Raw genomic sequence first — 20,084 nt, forward strand, 5'->3', positions numbered from 1 at the left:
ATCTGACGATCCACATTTTCTTGCCGTTGAGATCCAACGGACCATGGGAAGCCATGTGGCTTCCTAACGGTAACAATTTGAAACTACGCCGTGGGCCCCATTCGCTAAAAACATGTCGGGTGACGCACCCCCCCCGCGCTGGTGCAGTGCACGTGCCTGACTATTAAAAAAATAAAAAAGGGGCTGACGCTTGGCTGACGTTAGCCTTACGTCAGATATCCTTTGGGCTTGCGGGCTGGCAATTCATGATAGGCCCGGTGCTCAGGCCTACCTTGTCCTTCGGGCTCCCACATGTTGGAGTCAATAGGCCTAGCTCTCGGGCCCTGTTTGTTGGCCTGTCCCCCGAGTAAAAGCCAACGCTGGAAGTGCTCTTAGCGATTCATCGATGGCTGCCTCATTAATCATTTGATGAGATCCCTTCCCACTGGGTTTCTTACTGGGTTCAAATGCATGGCGTTCATTTGGAAGATTTTTCTATTGAAAATGCTTGAGTCTTTAGCCAACCTTTTAGGGAAGTGTTGGCAGCTGAAGACTCGTTCAATGGCAAGGAAGGAATTAGAGACTGCCTTCAACTGCGTCTAACGCTTATCCAACTTTTGCTTTAGATGTGGCAGATTAGGTCATTTGGATAGGTATTATGCCTTTGAGGTAAAGAATCGCAATACTGAGTTTCCTTACACAACTAATATGGTCGGCCAACAAGTTAAGGTGTAAGTTTCAATCTATCAACTTTCAAGCAAGTAGCATTAGTGGAAGGTTTTCTCAGCGGTAGAACCGGCCAACTTCTGGCATAGCTCAACATATGTCATGGATGCAGACTCAATCAAGGTTCCAAACCTCCTAAGTATATGAACTTTCCACGACATCAGCCATGCAAACTGATGGGGCCATCATTGGAACTCCAACTATCTACCACCGGGGCAACTCTTACTGTTAAGTTGGCTCAACAACCCCCTAGCCACATGCCCAACAATATGCCACAAAATATCTTTGCTTTTGACTTTCTTGAAAGAAACTTTCCCATCCATAATTCTAGGACTTATTCCTTTTGTCCTAATGGACCCACCCCCAATCAACCTTTACAAAAGTCTTCCCCAAACCCAATCCTGTGGACCACTAGCCATCACTCATAAAATATCCTCCCCTACCATATCACCTCTTTCATTAAATTCCCTCATCCTCCAACCCAAAAAATGGAAACAAACCTTCTGTCTCAATAACTTACTTATCCAATGGGGCACTTGCAACCACCACAAACATTTTGGGCATGCCAAAAAAGAATTCCCCCACCCAAGTCATCTCACCCATTATTTCTTAAATTGCCCCAAACAACATTATGTCTTCTCCCTCTCGAGTACCTCCAGTAACAACTTCTACCCCTAACCTACAGTATAGTGCGGAAGAGATTCTTCTTGCTTTCCCCCCTGCAAAAATCATTCTATAAAGGCCCTTAGACTTTACTATCCCCAACATCATTGCAAAAAAAACCTAAGCTCCCTCTGCCTTGGCAAAGTTGGTCATGTTGGAGTCTTGTGAGACAGCTGCAGCAGCAACAAATCCCCCGAAAATGAATCTTCTCATTGGGGTAGAGGTTCGGGCCACAAATTGTCTGCAGCGTCGTATCGGCTTCTTGCCTATAATGGCAACTTGGGATACCCAGTAGAAGACTAATGTGGTGGACTCAGGTAGCTCTATTTTTTCTACTTCCTCCGCAAAACAAGACAAAGGTAAGGCTCCAATGGTAGTGGAGAACCAAGACAACCTCCAGGGTGGTGGTAGCTAGCCTGATGCAGTCACAAGGCCTAAATGATCTACCTTGCTTGGGATTGTCAAAGGATTAGGCAAGACTTGACAGATGACGCTCTTAGCAAGTAAGACTAAATAAGCCCTCGATTGTGTTTTTATCTGAAACTAAGTGTATAGATGCAGGTATTGCTTGTACTCATTCCTTGGGTTTCAACAACATCTACTTTGTGCCAACTTTGGGAAGATCCAGTGGCCTTTACCTTTGGTAGAAATACCATATTACTGTTTAAGTCATATCTACCCCTGACTTTTTTTTGGATACCATTGTGCAAGATTTTACTGCTGATTCCATCACCCATGTCTTTTGATTTTACGACCCCCCTCATAGCCATAAAAAAAAAAGGCAATTTTAGGAATTATTGTTTATCTTTTTTTTTATTTTTTATTTTATTTTTTTTATTTGCAGGGGGTTAGCCTTAGATCTGCATAGGGGATTTTAATGAACTTTTGTGATTACATGAAAAATCTGGCGGTAAGGAATGGGAGCCGAATCGACATCGTTATCTTAGAGAGTTCATTCAAGCAAAGACCCGAGTAGATATCGGTTTTTCGGGTCTGAAGTTCACTTGGGAAATAGACTGGGATGATTTGGGCAGAATCGAAGAACGGCTGGACAGAGTGCTTGCAAATGACTCATGGTTGTGGAATTAACCTTCAACGGCCCTCACCCACGACCCTTTTGTTGGGTCTGATCATCACCCTATTATTCTACATTTTTTTTCCTGCTTTATGTACTGGCCCTAGGCCTTTCTGTTTGGAACTATCATGGATCAAGGATTCCGAATTCCCATATGTTGTAAAAGAAGCTTAGAATGATAATATTGATGGAACTTTCTTTTCGTCTTGGTTATTAAAGATTGACAGTTGTAAGGACTAATTTGTGGCATGGAGCAAAAAATTATCTAACAATTGGCATACAATAAATAAGCTTCTCAACGAGCTTAAGTTAAATGAGTTCAAAGTTATTCCGTCTGTGAGATTGGAAGTGGCCCGTACCACCATAAAGTTGTTGGTCGAGGCTTGGAGAAAGGAAAAATTATACTGGCTTCAACATTTGTGAATTTCCTGGATAAGGGATAAGGACATAAATACTTCTTTCTTTCACAAAAATACAATTTAAAGACGGCAAAATAGGATTATGAGCCTTATTTCTCATCAGTATTTTGGCAAGTGTGGCTTTTGAATTCTCTGATCAAGGTATCCTTCCCCTTATTTTGAATTCTACTAATCTGGTGTTGATCCCAAATGATCTAAATTCGGAACAAATATCCCAATTATGTTCGATCAGTTTGTGCAGTTTCTCCTATAAAGTTCCATCCAAACTCCTAGTGAATAGATATAAAAATCCACCTTCCTAGACTTATTTCTCATCATCAAAGTGCTTTCGTTCCAAGTTGCCAAATTCAAGATAACATCTTTGTGGCGCTTGAAACTTTCCACTACCTCAAAAATAAGAAAACTAAGCATGGGTTTGAGTTGGGCATGAAAGTTGATATGAATAAAGCTTATGATTGAGTAGAATGAGAATTTCTTGAGGTCGTGCTCTCCCGCCTGGACTTCTTTAATCGTTAGATCTCCTTAATTATGATATGTGTCAAGACGGTGTCATTCTCCATTTCTTTTAATAGGAAATCTGGTGATTCTTTCAACCTATCCCTGTGGGTTACGGCAAGGGGATCCTCTATCACCGTTTCTGTTTCTATTCATCACGGAAGCTCTTTCTGCTTTAATTGCCAATCGTTGTCTGGATGGGTCGTTATCTAGTATTCTTCTGGGCCCCTCCTACTCGTCTCTATCTCACTTATTTTTTGCTGACGACTCGCTTTTCTTCATTAGTGCAGATCCAAGGAATTGTCGGACTTTACATGACATTTTTGACACTTATTGTAAAGTTTCGGGATAGGCCATCAACCAACAAAAGTCTTCAATTGTCTTCTCAGCAAATGCCATTCCTCGCATCATTGACAAGGCTTGCAGTAACTTTAATATACCTTCCTCATTGGATTCTGGAAAATACCTCAGTCTTCCAACTGTTTGGGGTCGATCAAAGAAGGAAGCGCTGGGCTTTGTCAAGGATAGGTTTGTTTGGAAAGTTCAGAGTTGGAAGCATGCCTCTCTTTCTCTCTCTGGCCGTGAGGTTCTGATTAAGGTCGTGGCAATGGATATTCCTACTTATCCTATGAACTGCTTCTTTTTTCCAATCACTTTCTTTAAGGACATTGATTCTATGATTGCTCGATTTTGGTGGGGCCAAAAAGACTCTAAGAACAAAATCCATTGGTGTAATTGGACAACAATCTTTTCTCCTAAATCGGTTGGGGGATTAGGTTTCCGTAGTTTGCATGACTTCAACGTTGCGTTGTTGGCCAAACAATTTTTTTGGGTCCTTACTCATCCCACGGCCTTATGGGCCTACATCTTTCATGACCGTTATTTTGCTAAAGGGGATGCCCATAACGCTTCCAAGGGTTCGCGTGCTTCATGGGCTTGGAGCAGCTTGCTTCTTGGTAAGGATTTAATTGGTCATGGAGCCCGCTAGCAAGTTAGTAATGCGAAAGTGGTAAATATATGGCAAGATAAGTGGCTCACTTCCCTTGGGGATGAGCTCCTTCATCCTACTCAACCGTTTTTTCTCACTACCTTGTCTTTGGCTCGGGAGTTTATCAACATCAATTGTGGAGCTTGGAATCTTGATCCTATAGATCTCTCATTTCGACTGAGGAAAGTTCGGCTATCTAGTGCATCCCTTTGGGGGATCTATCTTCTTGTGATCGCCTTATTTGGCATTGGACGGAGATTGGGGAGCACTCAGTCAAATCGAGCTATGCCTTAGGACATTCTATCCAGGAGGATCCTCTTTCCTCTCAGGGTAAAGCTCATCAATCACACTATACTCACCCTAATTTTTGGAAGACCATTTGGGGCCTCAATGTCTTGCCAAAGATCAAGTTTTTCTTATGGAAAATTGCAAAATGTCGGGCCTTTTTCAATGCCGAGCTCGAGATAGTCCAATGTCTAATTTATGCTTGGATTTCTCTAAAACTTTGGAGCATTATATCCTCTTCTGCCCTTGGACCGCAACAATTTGATTTACGCACCCTGTCAGTTATAAAATCAATGTTCAAGCTATCTCTTCATTCGACCTTTGATTCCTGGCCTTGTCTACTTGCTTTAATAGTGTTACTACGAATCGTGACCACTTATACTCCTTGGTTGCTTTCATATGTTGGGAAATTTGGAAGATAAGATGTCATGCTAGCTTTAATGGCTCTTTCCTGTCTCCCGTTTTTACTGTTCATAAGGCACTTTCGGCGATGGAGGATTTATAGTCTACTAACCCTATTTTGGTGCCCTCGGATCTTCCATGTTTAACTTCGCCCTGCCAGGATTCCTTATTCTGATCCCATGTTAAAAATTAACTGTGATACCTCCAGGTCGAAAGAGTCCGGCTTTGCGGGTTTTGGATTGTGATCAGTGATGCCTCTGGCTCTTTAGTGGCTGGGAATAATGGTTCTGGCTGTGCAAATTTCCATCCAAAATAACATGACAAATGTCATCTTTGAATCTGATTCAGCCTCTTTGGTGAATAGTATTAATGGTGACAAACGGAAGGCTAGTTGGTCTATTTTTCCTTTTCTCTGTCAAATCTGGAACATTTGTCACTGCTTTACTTTTAAGTGGTGCTGGATTCCCCGCCAAGCAAACTCGGCAGCTGATTGGGTTGTCTAGCATTGCGAAAGAGGGATGTGTCTAGAAGTCTGGGTTCCTAGACACCATTTGCTCTGGTTTATATCATTTCCATTGACACCCTACCATGCCTCCACTAACGCTTTATGGGGGTTTTGGTCCTTTGGGTGGTGACTTGAGCTTCACTCTTGGTCTTCTGTAACCAGCTTGAGGTCCTTTTTCCCTTTTTTTTTTTTTGGTTGGGGGGGGGGGGGGGGTGGTCTTATCTTGCTGTTGGGGTTCTCAAGCTTTCGTTGGGACCCTTTCGTTACTATAGCTACTGCTTAATATAATAGTTTCTATTAAAAAAAAAAAAAACACACATGAGGATTATACTTCCTTGACATACAATAAATGATATCCCAACACACCATGAAGCCCCCAAGCTTTTTGGATTCACCATTTCGTGGATGTTTGAAACCTATGCAACATAATTGGCATTCTCATGAGTCATGATTGTATTTGCCAAATAAGAAGGAAATTTCGTACTCATTCTTGAATCAATAATCCATCAGAAGACGTAAATATGAATTTACACTAATGAAAAAGATGTAAATTTGCGAACTCATTTTTTTTAACTGGCAGGATTCATCTCCTAAAAGATGTAAATTTAAATTCTTATTTGCATTTTACATTTTCTTAAAATTTGTCTAGTGAAGAATGTTTCGACCATCAAAAAAATATAAAATGCTCATTTCAAAGCATGAAAATACAATTTTATCAAAAAAAAAAAAAAAAAACATGAAAATACAACCAAGATATTTCCTATTTCGTAAAAACATTGTAGTTGTTGAATCAAATCTTGGAGAAACACCTAAGCTTGACAGGTGGTGTTCCAGAACAATAAAAATAAGCCTTGTGGCTTTCTACTTTTTTAATTAGAAATTATAAATAGTTAGAGCATCTCTAAATAAGATGTCAAAATCCTAGGTGAAATGCCATTGTGCATATTTAACATAAAAAAGCTTTCCAACCGAAGTGTTATTTGCTGATTGAATTTGAAGGCTTTGTGATTAGGAGTCAAATTTGATATCAATGTCAAATTTATTTTTAATTAATTTTAATGGTGGATCCTTTATACCATTAACATTTCAACCAATAAAAATTTTATTTCAATTTTTTTTTTTTAATAATTACAACCATTTAAAGCTCTATTTTAATAAAATAACAAAATAATATTTGACAATTCAGTTGGAGAAGTAAAAAATTTGACATGAGACTTCAGGTTGCCACATCAGCCACCAATATAATTTAACTGTTATAATTTGACATTTCTTTTGAAGATGGTCTTAACACCAAAAAAAAAACCTTTCCTTTTAACTTTACCATTGTTATAATTTAACATTTCTTTTGAAGATGGTCTTAACACCAAAAAAAACCTTTCCTTTTAACTTTACCATTGCCTTTCTGAATTCCTTCTCATTGGTTGTAATTTTTTATTTCTTCTTTTTATTTCTTCTTCTTCTTCAAAAGATCACGAGAAAGCTCAAGATTGTAATCTTTCTGTTTGTAAGTTTTCAATTCGTCCCTTGTCGTTTGAAAGAGTAAACTTTGCCCTGCTTAGATTTCGACGGAATCATCCATGTTGCCTGAGATGTGCGGTGGCTGCCTCCTCCTCCCACGTAAAATTTTTAGTTTCCGATTGAACTGATTCTAGGTTTCTTATTTTTAGCTTATACTTTGTTGGTATTTAAGATAACTATTAACATCTTGGGAATGAAAGGCCTTGTTGGCCGATTGGATTTAGGAATTAATTTGTTCAAACAAAGAACCATGAATCAAAGGGAAGTGTTATTGGCATTCCAAAAAACTCATTCTACACTCCTCACAAGTGTATTTTTCTTTTAAAATATAGAAAGTTTGGAGTGTACAATGAAATTTTTGGAGTGCCAATAACAATTCCCTGAATCAAATTTGTTTCTTATAATTGATAGTAGCATAATTGAATTTCAGTAAACGGAATAATTTTGCACAAATTTACAAAGATGAGGGAGAGAGAGAAAGTTTAACGCCATTGTTGGAATGAAGTTAAAGTTCTTAGCTTATTATTTAATCATAAAATAGAAAGCCATGGCTTATTTTAATTGGTCCAGAACACCACGTCTTGCTGAAGTGTGTGTTTCTGACACATTGAAATTTTATCCAAACCTTGAACCAACGAAACCAAATATGAAGAATCATTTTAGGGGGACGTATTCAATTAAAAATTTGAGAGACTTTAATAGATTTATAAATCCATGAATTTTTATGGAGTTTAATTGATTTGTAGAGATTCCATATAAGGGGATGTATTCAATTGGGATTTTGAGGGATTTTAATTCTTTTAATGAATCTAGGGGTATTCAATCAGGATTTTAAGTGATTATCTGAAATTCAACATGGATTCAATTAGAATTTTAAGATAGTTTATTAAAATCCTAAGAAATCCAGGTGTATTCAATTAGGATTTTAAAGAAGTTTAGAACATTTTAGGTGTATTCAATTAGAAATTGATTTTAAAGAATTTGAGAAAGTTGAGAAATTAGAGGGAATTGGAGAGATTTCGTAGTGTATTTTAAGCATCCACAAATCTCACATCTCCCCAAGAGATTTTGAGGGAATTGAATTAAAATTTTATATGGAATCTCTACAAATCAATTAAACTCTATAAAAATCCATTAAAGTCTCTCAAATTCTCAATTGAATACACCCCCCCTAAAATTTTGATTCAATTCCCTCGAAATCTCATGCGGAGAGGTGAGATTTGTGGATGCTTAAAATACACTACGAAATCTCTCCAATTACCTCTAATTCCTCAACTTTCTCAAATTCTTTAGAATCAACTTCTAATTGAATACACCTGAAATGTTATAAATTTCTTTAAAATCCTAATTGAATACCCCCGGATTTCTAAGGATTTTAATAAAGTATCTTAAAATTCTAATTGAATACACCTTGAATTTCAGAGAATCACTTAAAATCCTGATTGAATACCTCTAGATTCATTAAAAGAATTGAAATCTTTCAAAATCCCAATTGAATACACCCCTTTGATCACATACCAGTTTGGATGGAAAAAATAATAATTTCATGCCAAATGCAGAACTTTGCCCAAGTCCGCTCACCCATGTCCCCAAAAAAACTAAGTTCTCCCGTATCATCTCCCTTATCAACGGCTACGATTACCTTCCAAATCACTGGGCCGTTGGAGAAAATTTTATAAGAACAACGTAGGAGGGGAGTATTCATTTCGGTTTCTAACCCTCGTGAGTGGCATTGACCTTCCCACCAAATCTCCTCCTTAACCTCTCCTCCTTTCACATTCCGCTTCCCAAGCTCAAGGGGTAACCCCCTCTCTCTCTCTCTGACTTGATCGATCACATCACTCTTATTTTATGTGGTGTTTAGACCTTGTATTTTGCTGAAGTTTCGGATTTCACAGATGTAATTTGTTGTATTTCCATTTTTGTTATAAACCATCAAAAGGGTGTTCAGATCTCTCTTTTTCCCTTTGGGTCACTTGGATCTATCACTCTTCCCCCTTCCTCTCTCTCTGCATCGCATATATCAACTGCTGTAAAAGGTATATATATTTGTTGAATGTATCTTGGGAACTTGTTTAGGGTTAGAGTCACGATTTTACACATCCATTTCGTCTGTTCGCGCTCCTTTCATGTTTTCATGCTTTCTCATTATGTTCCTCAATTACCGAAGCACAAAAAAAAGTTGGATCAGGAGTGCCAATCTATAAAAAATAGTAGTGTAAATATTTAGCACCCTTTTTTATTCACGTTGTTGTTGGTATACGATTTGTCAGTTGCTTTCGTTGGTTTTGAATTTTTTTTCTTTATAATGTAAATGCTTTCAAATAATTATTTTTTGGTTTTAACCTAGATATGCTTGTAATGTGTTTGATACATTGTTTACTCCTATCATTTTATGTGAAGTTTGGGATTTGATTATTTTTTCCCTTTTTTCTTAATGATATAGTTTTCCTTTCACTTGCTTTCTACTAATTCCTTTCATCTTATTATCAATCTTATCATCGTGTTTGAAAATTCAGATTCAGTCAGTGTTATCACTGATTGTTTTGTTGGGAAATTGACTAAAATGATCATACAAATCCGGGTTATCGATCTGGTCAATATCAAATGAACAGTGATCATTTCAACAATTGAGAATTTGAGATCTGTAAAATGATTATTTATTTATTTTGGATTGAAATGGTTGTAAAAGTTTTAAGCAACGAATTCCCATATGATCGTGTTAATTTCAAGCTGGAAATGTTGAGTTTACGTTGTTTTTATAACTTTTGATGCAACAGATTGATCGTGATAGCTGAGAGTTAACAATAAGCAAATTGTCAGCTGGTTCCTTTTATTTTTATATGATTAACATTGTTCATTAGTTGAAAATTGTTTCGGTCTTGTATATTTTTCAGAAAATTTTAACTTAGGGTTCATTGTTGTTGCGGATCTGTTAATCCTTTTAGAGTTTCTGTTATGATTTGTTCGATCTTTTGTACAATTTTTTATTTATTTATTTATTTTTTGGCTGTCTGGAAACGTTGTAATCTATATTTTGCATGATATTGTCAACCTGTTTGAAGCATAGTGGATATTTTCCCTTGTCCTCCTTTCTGACTACAAGATTGAATGAGTTTGCAGGTATTTCATTCATTTCTAAGTAATGGCTGATAGGCGCCAGCACCCAACTATCACGGAAAAGTTTTCGGGTCAGCTTCATCTGAGTTCCAGCCACTATGGGGCCATCCAGAGGCCTTCCGTCAATCAAAGGCGTTTTTCATATGGAAGTTATTCAAATGAAGCATTGCAATATCCCATGAACCAAGCGTGTCGAGCTAATGATCCGTTGGTGGCTTCAGGTGCCTTGCCTGTGTTTGTCCAAGCCCCAAAGGAGAAAGGATTTTCGGGCTTTGCTATTGATTTTCTAATGGGTGGTGTTTCTGCTGCTGTGTCCAAGACTGCTGCTGCTCCAATTGAGCGTGTAAAGCTCTTGATTCAAAATCAGGATGAGATGATCAAAGCTGGTAGGCTCTCTGAACCCTACAAGGGAATTGGAGATTGTTTTAGCCGAACAATGAAAGATGAGGGGATGGTATCATTGTGGCGAGGAAACACGGCAAATGTCATCCGTTACTTCCCAACTCAGGTCTGTCTTTCCACATATTCCGAGTTCTTTAACTACGTCATCTTGTTCTCGCATTCAGTCTCCTGTATCTGCGAGTCTTACTGCAGTGTGCTTACATTGGTTTGTCCTTGTTCAGGCCTTAAACTTTGCGTTTAAAGATTACTTCAAGAGGTTGTTCAATTTCAGAAAGGACAAGGATGGCTACTGGAAATGGTTTGCAGGTAACTTGGCATCTGGTGGTGCTGCTGGTGCCTCTTCTTTATTCTTTGTCTACTCTTTGGATTATGCTCGTACCCGTCTTGCAAACGATTCCAAGGCCGCAAAGAAGGGAGGAGAGAGGCAATTCAATGGCCTGGTTGATGTCTACAAAAAGACTCTCAAGTCAGATGGTGTTGCTGGCCTTTACCGCGGCTTCAACATTTCTTGTGTTGGAATCATTGTGTACCGTGGTCTGTACTTTGGAATGTATGATTCTTTGAAGCCTGTGATCCTCACTGGAAAGTTGCAGGTAAGTGGATTGCTTGTGTACCAAGTCATATTTCCACTGTCCATATACACAAACTTATGGGGATTATCTCACATTTTTTTCGTTTTTTTTTTTTTTTTTGGGAAATTTCAGGATAGTTTCTTTGCTAGCTTTGGTCTTGGTTGGGTTATAACCAACGGCGCCGGACTTGCATCTTACCCAATTGACACTGTCCGTAGAAGGATGATGATGACATCCGGTGAAGCCGTCAAGTACAAGAGCTCGCTTGACGCTTTCTCTCAAATCCTTAAGAACGAGGGTGCGAAGTCTCTCTTCAAGGGTGCCGGTGCCAACATTCTTCGTGCAGTTGCTGGTGCCGGGGTGCTTGCAGGTTACGACAAGCTTCAGGAGATCGTGTTCGGAAAGAAGTATGGTTCTGGTGGAGCTTAAGTTCATATGAACCTACAACTCCACCCCCATTTCGCTACAGATATTGATTTGGAACTAATGGGATTCTCACTCAATAACCTAGTTTAGAGGATTTCGTCTCCTAGACACTATTTAATCATGTTCCGGGAGTTTTGTTCGCATTATCCTGGTTGTAAGAGTTGTTGCAAGCTTCTACTGTTAAATGTTTAAGCTTTATTTTGGTGATAATAGGGTTAATAAGGGAAAGAAGCAAATATTTGGAACACCAATCCAAAATAGATTTCATTATGTTTGGAACAAAAGACGGTACGCTATATGTTATTATACAAGTGGAGGAAATTTCTTTTTTTTTTTTTTTCCAAATATCCCTCCACATATGTAATGAAGTGTGATGTATATGCTTGTATTCCGGGCACACTGATAAATTTCTCCACGGTCCAATTGGGACACAAGTGGAAGAGCCAACTTTGCTTTGGTTGCCAAACGTAGGCAGACAAAAAGAATAAAGAATATATGTGATTACTTGTCCTTGACTTGTCTTGCACGCCAGGTTTGATTCCGTCCCTATGCCTGCCAGCTCCCAGCCTTTGTCTCTCATGGCAGACCAAAAGCTAAAAACGATTAATTGGACAGAGAGACCACAACTACAGTGGAACAGTAATCCTTTCTCTCCCATTTGGGAGAAGCAACACAAATCTTGCGATCTAGCTACAGTACTTACAGCTACTTAATATTATTATGTGACGAATTGATTTATTGGGTCAAACGTTTGTCTAAAAAGATCTTGTTTTTGACCATAATGCCTTGATGTTCAACCCCTTGTTCGACCTAATAAATACATATGTTTGAACTTTATTCTATTGTTCTAATACGAATGTAATATGTTTGCCCTTTTACACGACAAAGTATTTGAGTTTGTAAGATGCCCAAAGGATTATGCTAGAGTTTGGAAAACTTGAACCAAAATGGTATATAGGTGGTGAAATTGAAGTAATTTCATACATATTTCAACCAAAAAAAATGAAAAATAAGGGTTGAAAATTGCATCGCAGCCACAGCCGAGAAAAGTCAAGTACAAGTTCCTTAGTGGCAACAAACAATCATCACAAACTTTTGCATTGCTCCATTTATAGTATAGTTTATTTGTTGAATCAGGTGTCAAAAGGGAACCAACCACCCCACCAATATTAACTTCAAAACATGTAGTGGCCCCCCTCACTCCTTTCACATCATCTATGAGTTCTTTTTTTTTGGTAATAACATCATCCATGAGTTTTTAGTCACAAGTATGCTAGGAGAATTCTTTTTTTGGTAAAAAAAAGCTAAGAGAATTCTTGCTAGATTCTCTTTCTAAGAATCATGGAGATCTTCTAATCACATCCATTCATCATACATCGTGCAGTCATAAATTATTATAATTTTTTTATTTAAAATTGAATATAAACAATACCTGACAAAAATTGGTCACACGATATACGATGAACACATGTAATTAGAGGATTCCCGAGATCCTCACAAAGAGGATCCGACAAGGATCCTCCCTCACAAGAAAGTAACAAGTAAATATTTTCGATTATGATTTAGTGATAATTCTCTTTCACTTGTAAGTGAAAAGTTTTATGTTTGATTATCGTTAAAGGCGAATTTAAACCGCATTATTGTTAACCCATCGTGAGACTAAGCCCACACCTCTTCCTTAATATAAATAAAACATTCGTGCAAAAAATAAATATTTTTGAATCAAGCTACACAAATAGTTAATCAAGACAAACTCTTATCAAACTCGTAATTTGCAAAAGTCGAACTTAGGAATACAACAAGTTGAGTCATAACGAACCTCGACTGACACCAACTTCCTTTCGGGGGGTTGGGAGTCAGATGGTTTTGGTGATCTATCTTCAACCAAATTAAAGGTCCCATTTTTGTAATGGCAAATTTGGCAAGCCAACCTTAAAGGTCCCATTTTTGTAATGGCAAATTTGGCAAGCCAACCACTCATTGCAATCCCAACCAGAACCTTGGATTTGGATCATTTGGTTCGACTTCTGTGGAGCCCACGCTTCAAACTTCACGAGTTCGGTGATCAAATGTTTCGCCTCTCGTTTTTTAATTCTTATTTATTTACTTTAAGTACGATATCATGGCTATTGAATGATTGAATCCCAACGCATTCACATCAAAGAAGAAACTAAGAATAGAGTCAAGTTGTAAATTTGTATTCATGTGATTTAAAGGTGGCATTTTTAGACATGATACAATAAATCGATTCGGAAAATACAACGGGTTCATGTCAATAATAATCATGTCGATCCATTTGCTATGAATTCACGGTTATTAAGCAGTTCATGCTTTGAATAAATCCGCCTAACTTGAAATTACATGTTTTATCATGTTTACGCAATTGTGTAAGTTGTTAATGCATATGCAAACCATATATATAAAATGATAAGTTTAGCCTAGGGCTATAAATTAGTATGAAACAGCTCGAACTTATATTGGATTTGGCTCGTTAAAGAAATAAGGCAAGCTTAGTTTGGCTTGATTAAGAAACAAGTCAAGCTTGAACATTAGTTTCTTTAGTTCATAAAGCTCGTAAGTAGTTTGTATTTTTTTCATGAGACAAATTCAACTAGAGTGTAGACTTAAATTTGCTTGGAAAGAAGGACCATGTGTGAGATATTTTTTTATTTATTTTCATATTGTTGACATAGATGAGAGAGAAAAAAGAGTTGAAGTATTGATTGTTAAACTTTGGTTGTATTATCTCAACCAGAAAAATACAATTAAATCACTGATTCGAATTATTATCGAGAGAGAAAATTCAGACCCGAATTTATAAAAACCACTAATCCAAAATATTAGCTAGAGAGAAAATTCGAACCCAAATTCATAATATAAACTAGTCCACTCGAGTAAATGTGAAACGTGTACCGATTAATTTTAAAAGAAAATAATTACAAAGAAGTGGGGGCGGAGCCGAGCAATGGACAAAGAATAAAGGCAACGGTTAAAGCAGTAGCAGAGAGAGATGATTGTGTTGGCATATGCCGCGCGACAGCAGATCCCAATCTCCTCTCAACAAACGGACATCGCGTGTCACTGAAACCACTAGATAAAGCCACGGCAGTCACGCGGGATTCTCTCTCTCCTCCTCACCCTTACTAAGTACAGCACCATCGCCCTCCCTGAACCTAGAGAGAGAGAGGCACAGAGCAAAGCAGGAAAGCCATTTCCTTCAAGCAGAAGCAGAAGCAGAAGCAGAAGCTGGAGACGAAGCGCTTCTGAGGAGAAAAACCAGCAATGTCGGTTCTTTGATCCCTTGAGAATCTCAATCTCTTTCGGTTTTATTTATTTATTTCGTTTTGGTTAGCTTGCTCTGATCCGTTGATGCATTCTAATCTCATTTTCCGTCGCGTTTTCTCGGATTTTCTCTGCTGTCCGGTGTTTGGTTTTTTCTTGATTTGGTGTGATTGGAGAGCTCTTTGAGATCAATGCCGTCTGATTAGGTAGATTTGGCGGGATTCCTTTTGCGTTTGGTTGCCGGGAAAGTTGATAGGAAAAGTACAGGAAATGCTATGATATTATTATTTCTAATTTTTGGTGTTTTGGATCAAATTATTAGTGATTTCATATCTAAACTTGTTACTGTTTCGGAATGATGAATCTCTTTCTAGCTAATCTGTAAATTAAAACAGTCTGGTTGGAATCGGCAGTTTACATTTAGTTGTGGTCATAATGATGCCTGGTTTTCGGTAGCGATTCGTTTCCTTTTAATCCATTTGTTTTGTGTCTGTCTGAACGAAAAACTGTTCCATTAGAGAGTTACCAGAAGGAAAATTTCGGCGCAAATGACCGTGGAAGCTTCCTAATTAAGTAAACTGTTATCTCCATTCATTTTTAGTAATAAATTTCTAGTAACTAATCGAGTTTAATCCTTCCCAGAGACAGATGTAATGGAGATTAATAATTTCACAAATCTGCTTAGATCTACCAATGCCGGTTGAAATATGAAGATACCGGAAACTATATGAATTTGGAACAGCTTCGATTTCATTGTTTCAACCATCTTGCATTCTTAAACTCTGGATTTATGTTCTCCGGCTGTTGATTCGCTACTCTTGATTTTTCTTCTGGGATGAGTTTTTGATTGTTCGTTGTGATTTGCAGGTATTTCTGTAAGTGCGAAACTGATAGCATTTTTCGCTTGCCTGTCTGAATTTATTTTATATGATATTGGGTGCTGGAATTTGTCGAAAGATCAGGTTTACATCTCTCCTGATTCGTTTTATTTGTGAACCTTATCGTCTATTCATCGTTGTAAAATATTCATTTCTTGTATTCTCTTTGTGCCCTTTAGATTGCTCGTCTGTCTTGCGGTTTTTAAAAATGAGTTGGGACCCAAACATGGAAGTTCATTACACCTACACCAGCTGTCCTTATAGCTCAGCGGGTAGCTTTATGGAGTATTTTGAGGGTCTTACCTATGAACATGTGAACTTTATTTTTTCAGGCGATTTGCATGCTCAGGTACTTTACCTTAAATATCTGCACAAAGATTTTCTTTTTCCACCACCGTGATTTGTTTAGTTAGTCTTTAATTATTATGTTTCCAAAATTTAGATCTGTAGGATTGCTGTACTTCATTGAAAAGGAGTTTATATGGTTTCCCATGATAGGATTGCTTTAAGACATAAGTAGCGAGTTGTTGTTTGATGTTCCCCATTATTAATGCAAATTTTGAACCTTGGAATGTTTATCTGTATTTCATCTATTTCAATTTCTTTCAATTGCAATTTCCTTCTCACATGTGTAGGAGAGTGCTTACCCAACAATGAATACAAATTATTACAAGTTTGGGTTATCGGAACCTGGGAATACTTCATCCTATGATCTTGGGTTTGGTCATGCTTATGAGATCAATGGTCCTGACCCAAGAAGTGGTGAACAAAGAAGGCATTTGCAGAGTGCTTCAACGATGACTAATGAACAGAATGTGGCAGTGAACTCAGAATGGGAAGGAAATGCAAATACTTCTACACCCAACAACCCCATAGAATGTAAGTTATTAGCGTTGCTTTTCTTCTTTCTTTTCTTGGGATGGGCAAGGAGGCTGGAGGGCTTCACGATTATGCTCTGCGGTTTTCTCTTTTGTGGTCCTATGTGAGAGGCCCTGAAGACCGGTAAAATAATTAGCATTCTCTATTATTATTATTTTTTCCTAAGTTGTGGATTAGAACATTACAGGGCCTGGAGGGACTGGTGACATAGAGAATAAGTATTCTTAGTGAAACTTATAGAGTTGGATGAAATACATTCTACCTCTAGGGAAGAAGAAGATAAGAATTAGGTGTTTTATTGTTATAAAGTTTGTCATTTTTCATATTGTTGCCTAAAGGTAGCAGTCCAGTAGGACCCCCGTGACTGTTTATTATAAACTTATGTTTAAGGACTGCATATTATAAACATGTTTCTGACTGAAGTTGATGGTGTGGCTGCTATTGGCTCCTCCATTTCTATACTCTTTGCTTCCAATGTCATTTGGTCTGTTCTGAGTCACTTCTTTATACTTGAGACTTGAATATTTTCTATCAATCTAAGTATCATCATTTACATTTCAGGCCCACGGAGACATCAAAATTCCCATGATCGTCAGGTATTTAGTTTCTTCATATTCTGGGTCTTTCTCTAAATGTATGTATACATATAACTGTGAATGCATTCATATATGCATATGTGCAACAAATGTGCACACGGGCACCTAAATTGGGGCTCAGTAGATTGGCTTAACATGAATGGAAGTAAAACCACAGCTTTGGCAGGCTTATTCCTGGTTCCAGTGATTTCAAAAACCACTTACCGGGAAATTTTTACTCTACATCATTATCATATTCAAACTTTTATGTGAAACAAAATGAGCTCAATAGATTACTAAGTTGGAGCATTTTCTGTGAAATATGCAGGTTATTTGGCAAGACAACATTGATCCTGACAGCATGAGTTACGAGGTTAGAGCTAACTGCACTTTATCCTCCTTAGAATTTGGATAATACAATTATATTATAATTTCAAGTAATCTGTCTTATCTGTTGATTTGCTGTTTAACATTTATCTGGATTAGGTATTATTCAGATTTTATTGTAACAAATGGATACACTAGCCATGGTTTATACAGGAATAAATTCCATCTACCACCCACCTTGGAAATTTAAATTGTGTTATTCTGTACATTTTCTTTATGGTACAGATTTACTTCATTGTTTGGAGGAGTGCTTGTGTGCTAAACAATCATTGCACGACTCCTTCTGTAATTTCTGTTCTTAATGAGGAGATTCTTGCAAATTTCTTAGTCTCTGATTCTTTACTTTTCTATCTCTCAAATGCACAAGTTTCAGTGTAGCACTGCACATATTGTAGAATTCGAATTTTGTTGTCGTTGATTTAAGTGCATTGTTGTAATTATAGGATGACTGGCCTCGTATTATTTTTTAAGTGCTCCCCTTCTCACACAAAGTTGTGTCAAACTGGTGGAATTTACTTTTAAAGCACTCACGTGTATAGACTGATTTTGAATTCAATTCTTTTAAGTTGGATTGCTCAATTATTTGAACCCACTGGAATAGAAGTTTATTAAGCATATCATACTCCTGGTTAGTGTCATCAGAATTGTCTTCATGGTGGGGACCCTACTGTATGAGAGTTAGTGAGTGAATCTCTAAAGCAGAACAGGGTTCTCGAGTTGTGAGGGTAGTTTTATAGTTGTATGCCTGTAATGTCTTGTGTTGTATGGGAACATCTGCTACTCACTAAAAACCTTTTATTTGGAATAAATGTTACTGACAATGTTCTTTACGTTCAGGAATTACTTGAGTTAGGTGAGGCAGTTGGAACTCAAAGTCGAGGTCTCTCCCAAGATCAGATCTCCTTGCTTCCAATCTCAAAGTACAAATGCAGCTTTTTCTTGAGAAAGAAATCACGAGGCGAGAGGTATAGATTGCCCTTATTTATTGTTCTTTTGAAAAAAATGTGATTACTCTCTCTCTAAAGAAATCATGAGACGAGAGGTATAGATTGCCCTTATTTATTGTTCTCTCTCTCTCCGAATTCCTGTTTAACGGAATCTCTCTTGGTTAAATATAGAAATGGGAAGTTTAACATCTACTAATTTTTGCAAGAACAACTTTTTTCCTTGCTCAAATCTCAAGAATAGAAAAGGAACTTGTTTTTGTTGTTTTCATTAGTATGGTGGTCTGTAGAGAAGATATAGAACGCTGATTTCTTGGGGAGTGAAGGTAGGTATCATAGGTTGTATGATTAATTTGAGTCTCGAATGGTTCTTTCTGCACAAGGCTATAAAATGTTGGGATCATTTTTACGTTAGGATATTGAATTAAAGTGGACATGACTTTAGGTTTTTCATATATTGGCACTGTGGAGCGTAAAAGTAAGGACTTGATCTTCAGCTGCATACTTCAGTGACCTACTTGAGTCTTATGCAACTTGTAGTTTTCTTCGGAAAATATACAGAGAAGCAATATTGGGTAAGAATCTTAGGATTGAATCTGGTAAATTTAATGGTTTCAAATCGGTGAATATGCATATTGGTGAGTATACTTTTCAATTTAATTCCCATTCCCTATTAAAAGTGCTCGGGATCTTTCTGTGCTTACTGCCGACAGGCCTTTCATCCCATGTGCACTTTAGTTGCACCAGAAAATAATTTAATTTGGTGTGGACTTGTAGCTCCTCTGAAACAAGACAACAGTTTTATATTGTAATATCCGTATCTCCTATAAGCAGCTTTCTGTGTATACTTTTTGCAGTCATATTAACTTGTAGCCCCTTGTTGCACGTAGATGTGTGATTTGCCAGATGGAATATAAACGAGGGGACCGGCGGATTGCTCTACCGTGCAAACACCTCTATCATGCTGGTTGTGGGACCAGATGGCTAAGCATCAACAAGGCAAGTAATTTTTTTTTTTTTTTATTATTTTTAAAGATGAATATATTGGTTTTTAGAATCTGTTGGATTTGTTTTAGCAGCGACTCAATTTACCTGACAGTATTTCTTTCATCAGGCTTGCCCAATGTGTTACACTGAGGTGTTTGGTGACGCGTCAAAGAGCGCAAAATAGAGGTGTATGTTTGCTTCATTTTTCAAATTTTTCAAATTTGGATAACAGAGGTGTATGTTTGCTTCATTTTTCCACGTTGTTTTTAGAACCATTGTGTTAGCTTTTCTAATAAATGAATATATTACGAAGTGAAGAATTCTGATAAATAGATCGTGTCGTGGCTTTTTGAGGAGTTTCATCCTTTCGTTATATATATAGTTTTACAAAACGCTCGCAAATTCCAGGATCGCCTCATAACATGTGGTGACTTCGTAACGTTAGACGGTTGCAGTGTATAGCACAAAAATGGTCTTGTAAATATGGAAGGTAGTTGCAGTAGGTATAGTTTCCCCTCCTTTTATTTCTGCTGCTGCACTTTTCCTTTGTATTGTGTTGGGTAGCAACAATCTTTGA

At 37.5% G+C, this 20,084-nt stretch overlaps 2 protein-coding genes across 3 annotated transcripts; both read left to right on the top strand.

Moving 5' to 3' along the window:
* The first annotated feature begins 9,924 nt into the window (after positions 1–9,924).
* On the top strand, positions 9,925–11,778 carry LOC103946249 (ADP,ATP carrier protein 1, mitochondrial-like). The gene is made up of 2 exons (XM_048574848.1): positions 9,925–10,683; positions 10,799–11,778. The coding sequence occupies exons 1-2, from the start codon at positions 10,201–10,203 to the stop codon at positions 11,576–11,578; spliced, it is 1,263 nt and encodes a 420-aa protein (XP_048430805.1). The 5' UTR covers positions 9,925–10,200; the 3' UTR covers positions 11,579–11,778.
* Positions 11,779–14,699: 2,921 nt separating this feature from the next.
* Positions 14,700–19,869, top strand: LOC103965534 (E3 ubiquitin-protein ligase BIG BROTHER-like). Of its 2 annotated transcripts, XM_048574799.1 has the most exons (9): positions 14,801–14,859; positions 15,725–15,819; positions 15,915–16,084; positions 16,371–16,614; positions 17,176–17,210; positions 17,518–17,562; positions 18,414–18,541; positions 19,411–19,519; positions 19,635–19,869. In XM_048574799.1, exons 3-9 carry the CDS (start codon positions 15,944–15,946, stop codon positions 19,689–19,691), a joined length of 759 nt encoding a protein of 252 aa, XP_048430756.1. In that variant the 5' UTR covers positions 14,801–14,859; positions 15,725–15,819; positions 15,915–15,943; the 3' UTR covers positions 19,692–19,869. The 2 variants fall into 2 exon arrangements, with proteins under 2 accessions (XP_048430757.1, XP_048430756.1); XM_048574800.1 differs by lacking the exon at positions 15,725–15,819 and having other exon boundaries at positions 14,700–14,859.
* The last annotated feature ends 215 nt before the right edge of the window (positions 19,870–20,084 follow it).

Source organism: the organism of the source record quoted next, unplaced genomic scaffold (genome assembly GCF_019419815.1).
Source record: "Pyrus x bretschneideri cultivar Hongxiangsu unplaced genomic scaffold, Pyrus_bretschneideri_v1 Contig75, whole genome shotgun sequence".
NCBI lineage: Eukaryota > Viridiplantae > Streptophyta > Magnoliopsida > Rosales > Rosaceae > Pyrus > Pyrus x bretschneideri.

Excerpts from the sequence above, each read along its gene's own strand:
- LOC103946249 (XM_048574848.1), top strand. The coding sequence starts at position 10,201 with ATGGCTGATAGGCGCCAGCACCCAACTATCACGGAAAAGTTTTCGGGT. Across the intron at positions 10,684-10,798 it reads TCCGTTACTTCCCAACTCAG|GCCTTAAACTTTGCGTTTAA; the intron begins GTCTGTCTTTCC and ends GTCCTTGTTCAG.
- LOC103965534 (XM_048574800.1), top strand. The coding sequence starts at position 15,944 with ATGAGTTGGGACCCAAACATGGAAGTTCATTACACCTACACCAGCTGT. Across the intron at positions 18,542-19,410 it reads AAGAAATCACGAGGCGAGAG|ATGTGTGATTTGCCAGATGG; the intron begins GTATAGATTGCC and ends TGTTGCACGTAG. Across the intron at positions 19,520-19,634 it reads GATGGCTAAGCATCAACAAG|GCTTGCCCAATGTGTTACAC; the intron begins GCAAGTAATTTT and ends TTCTTTCATCAG.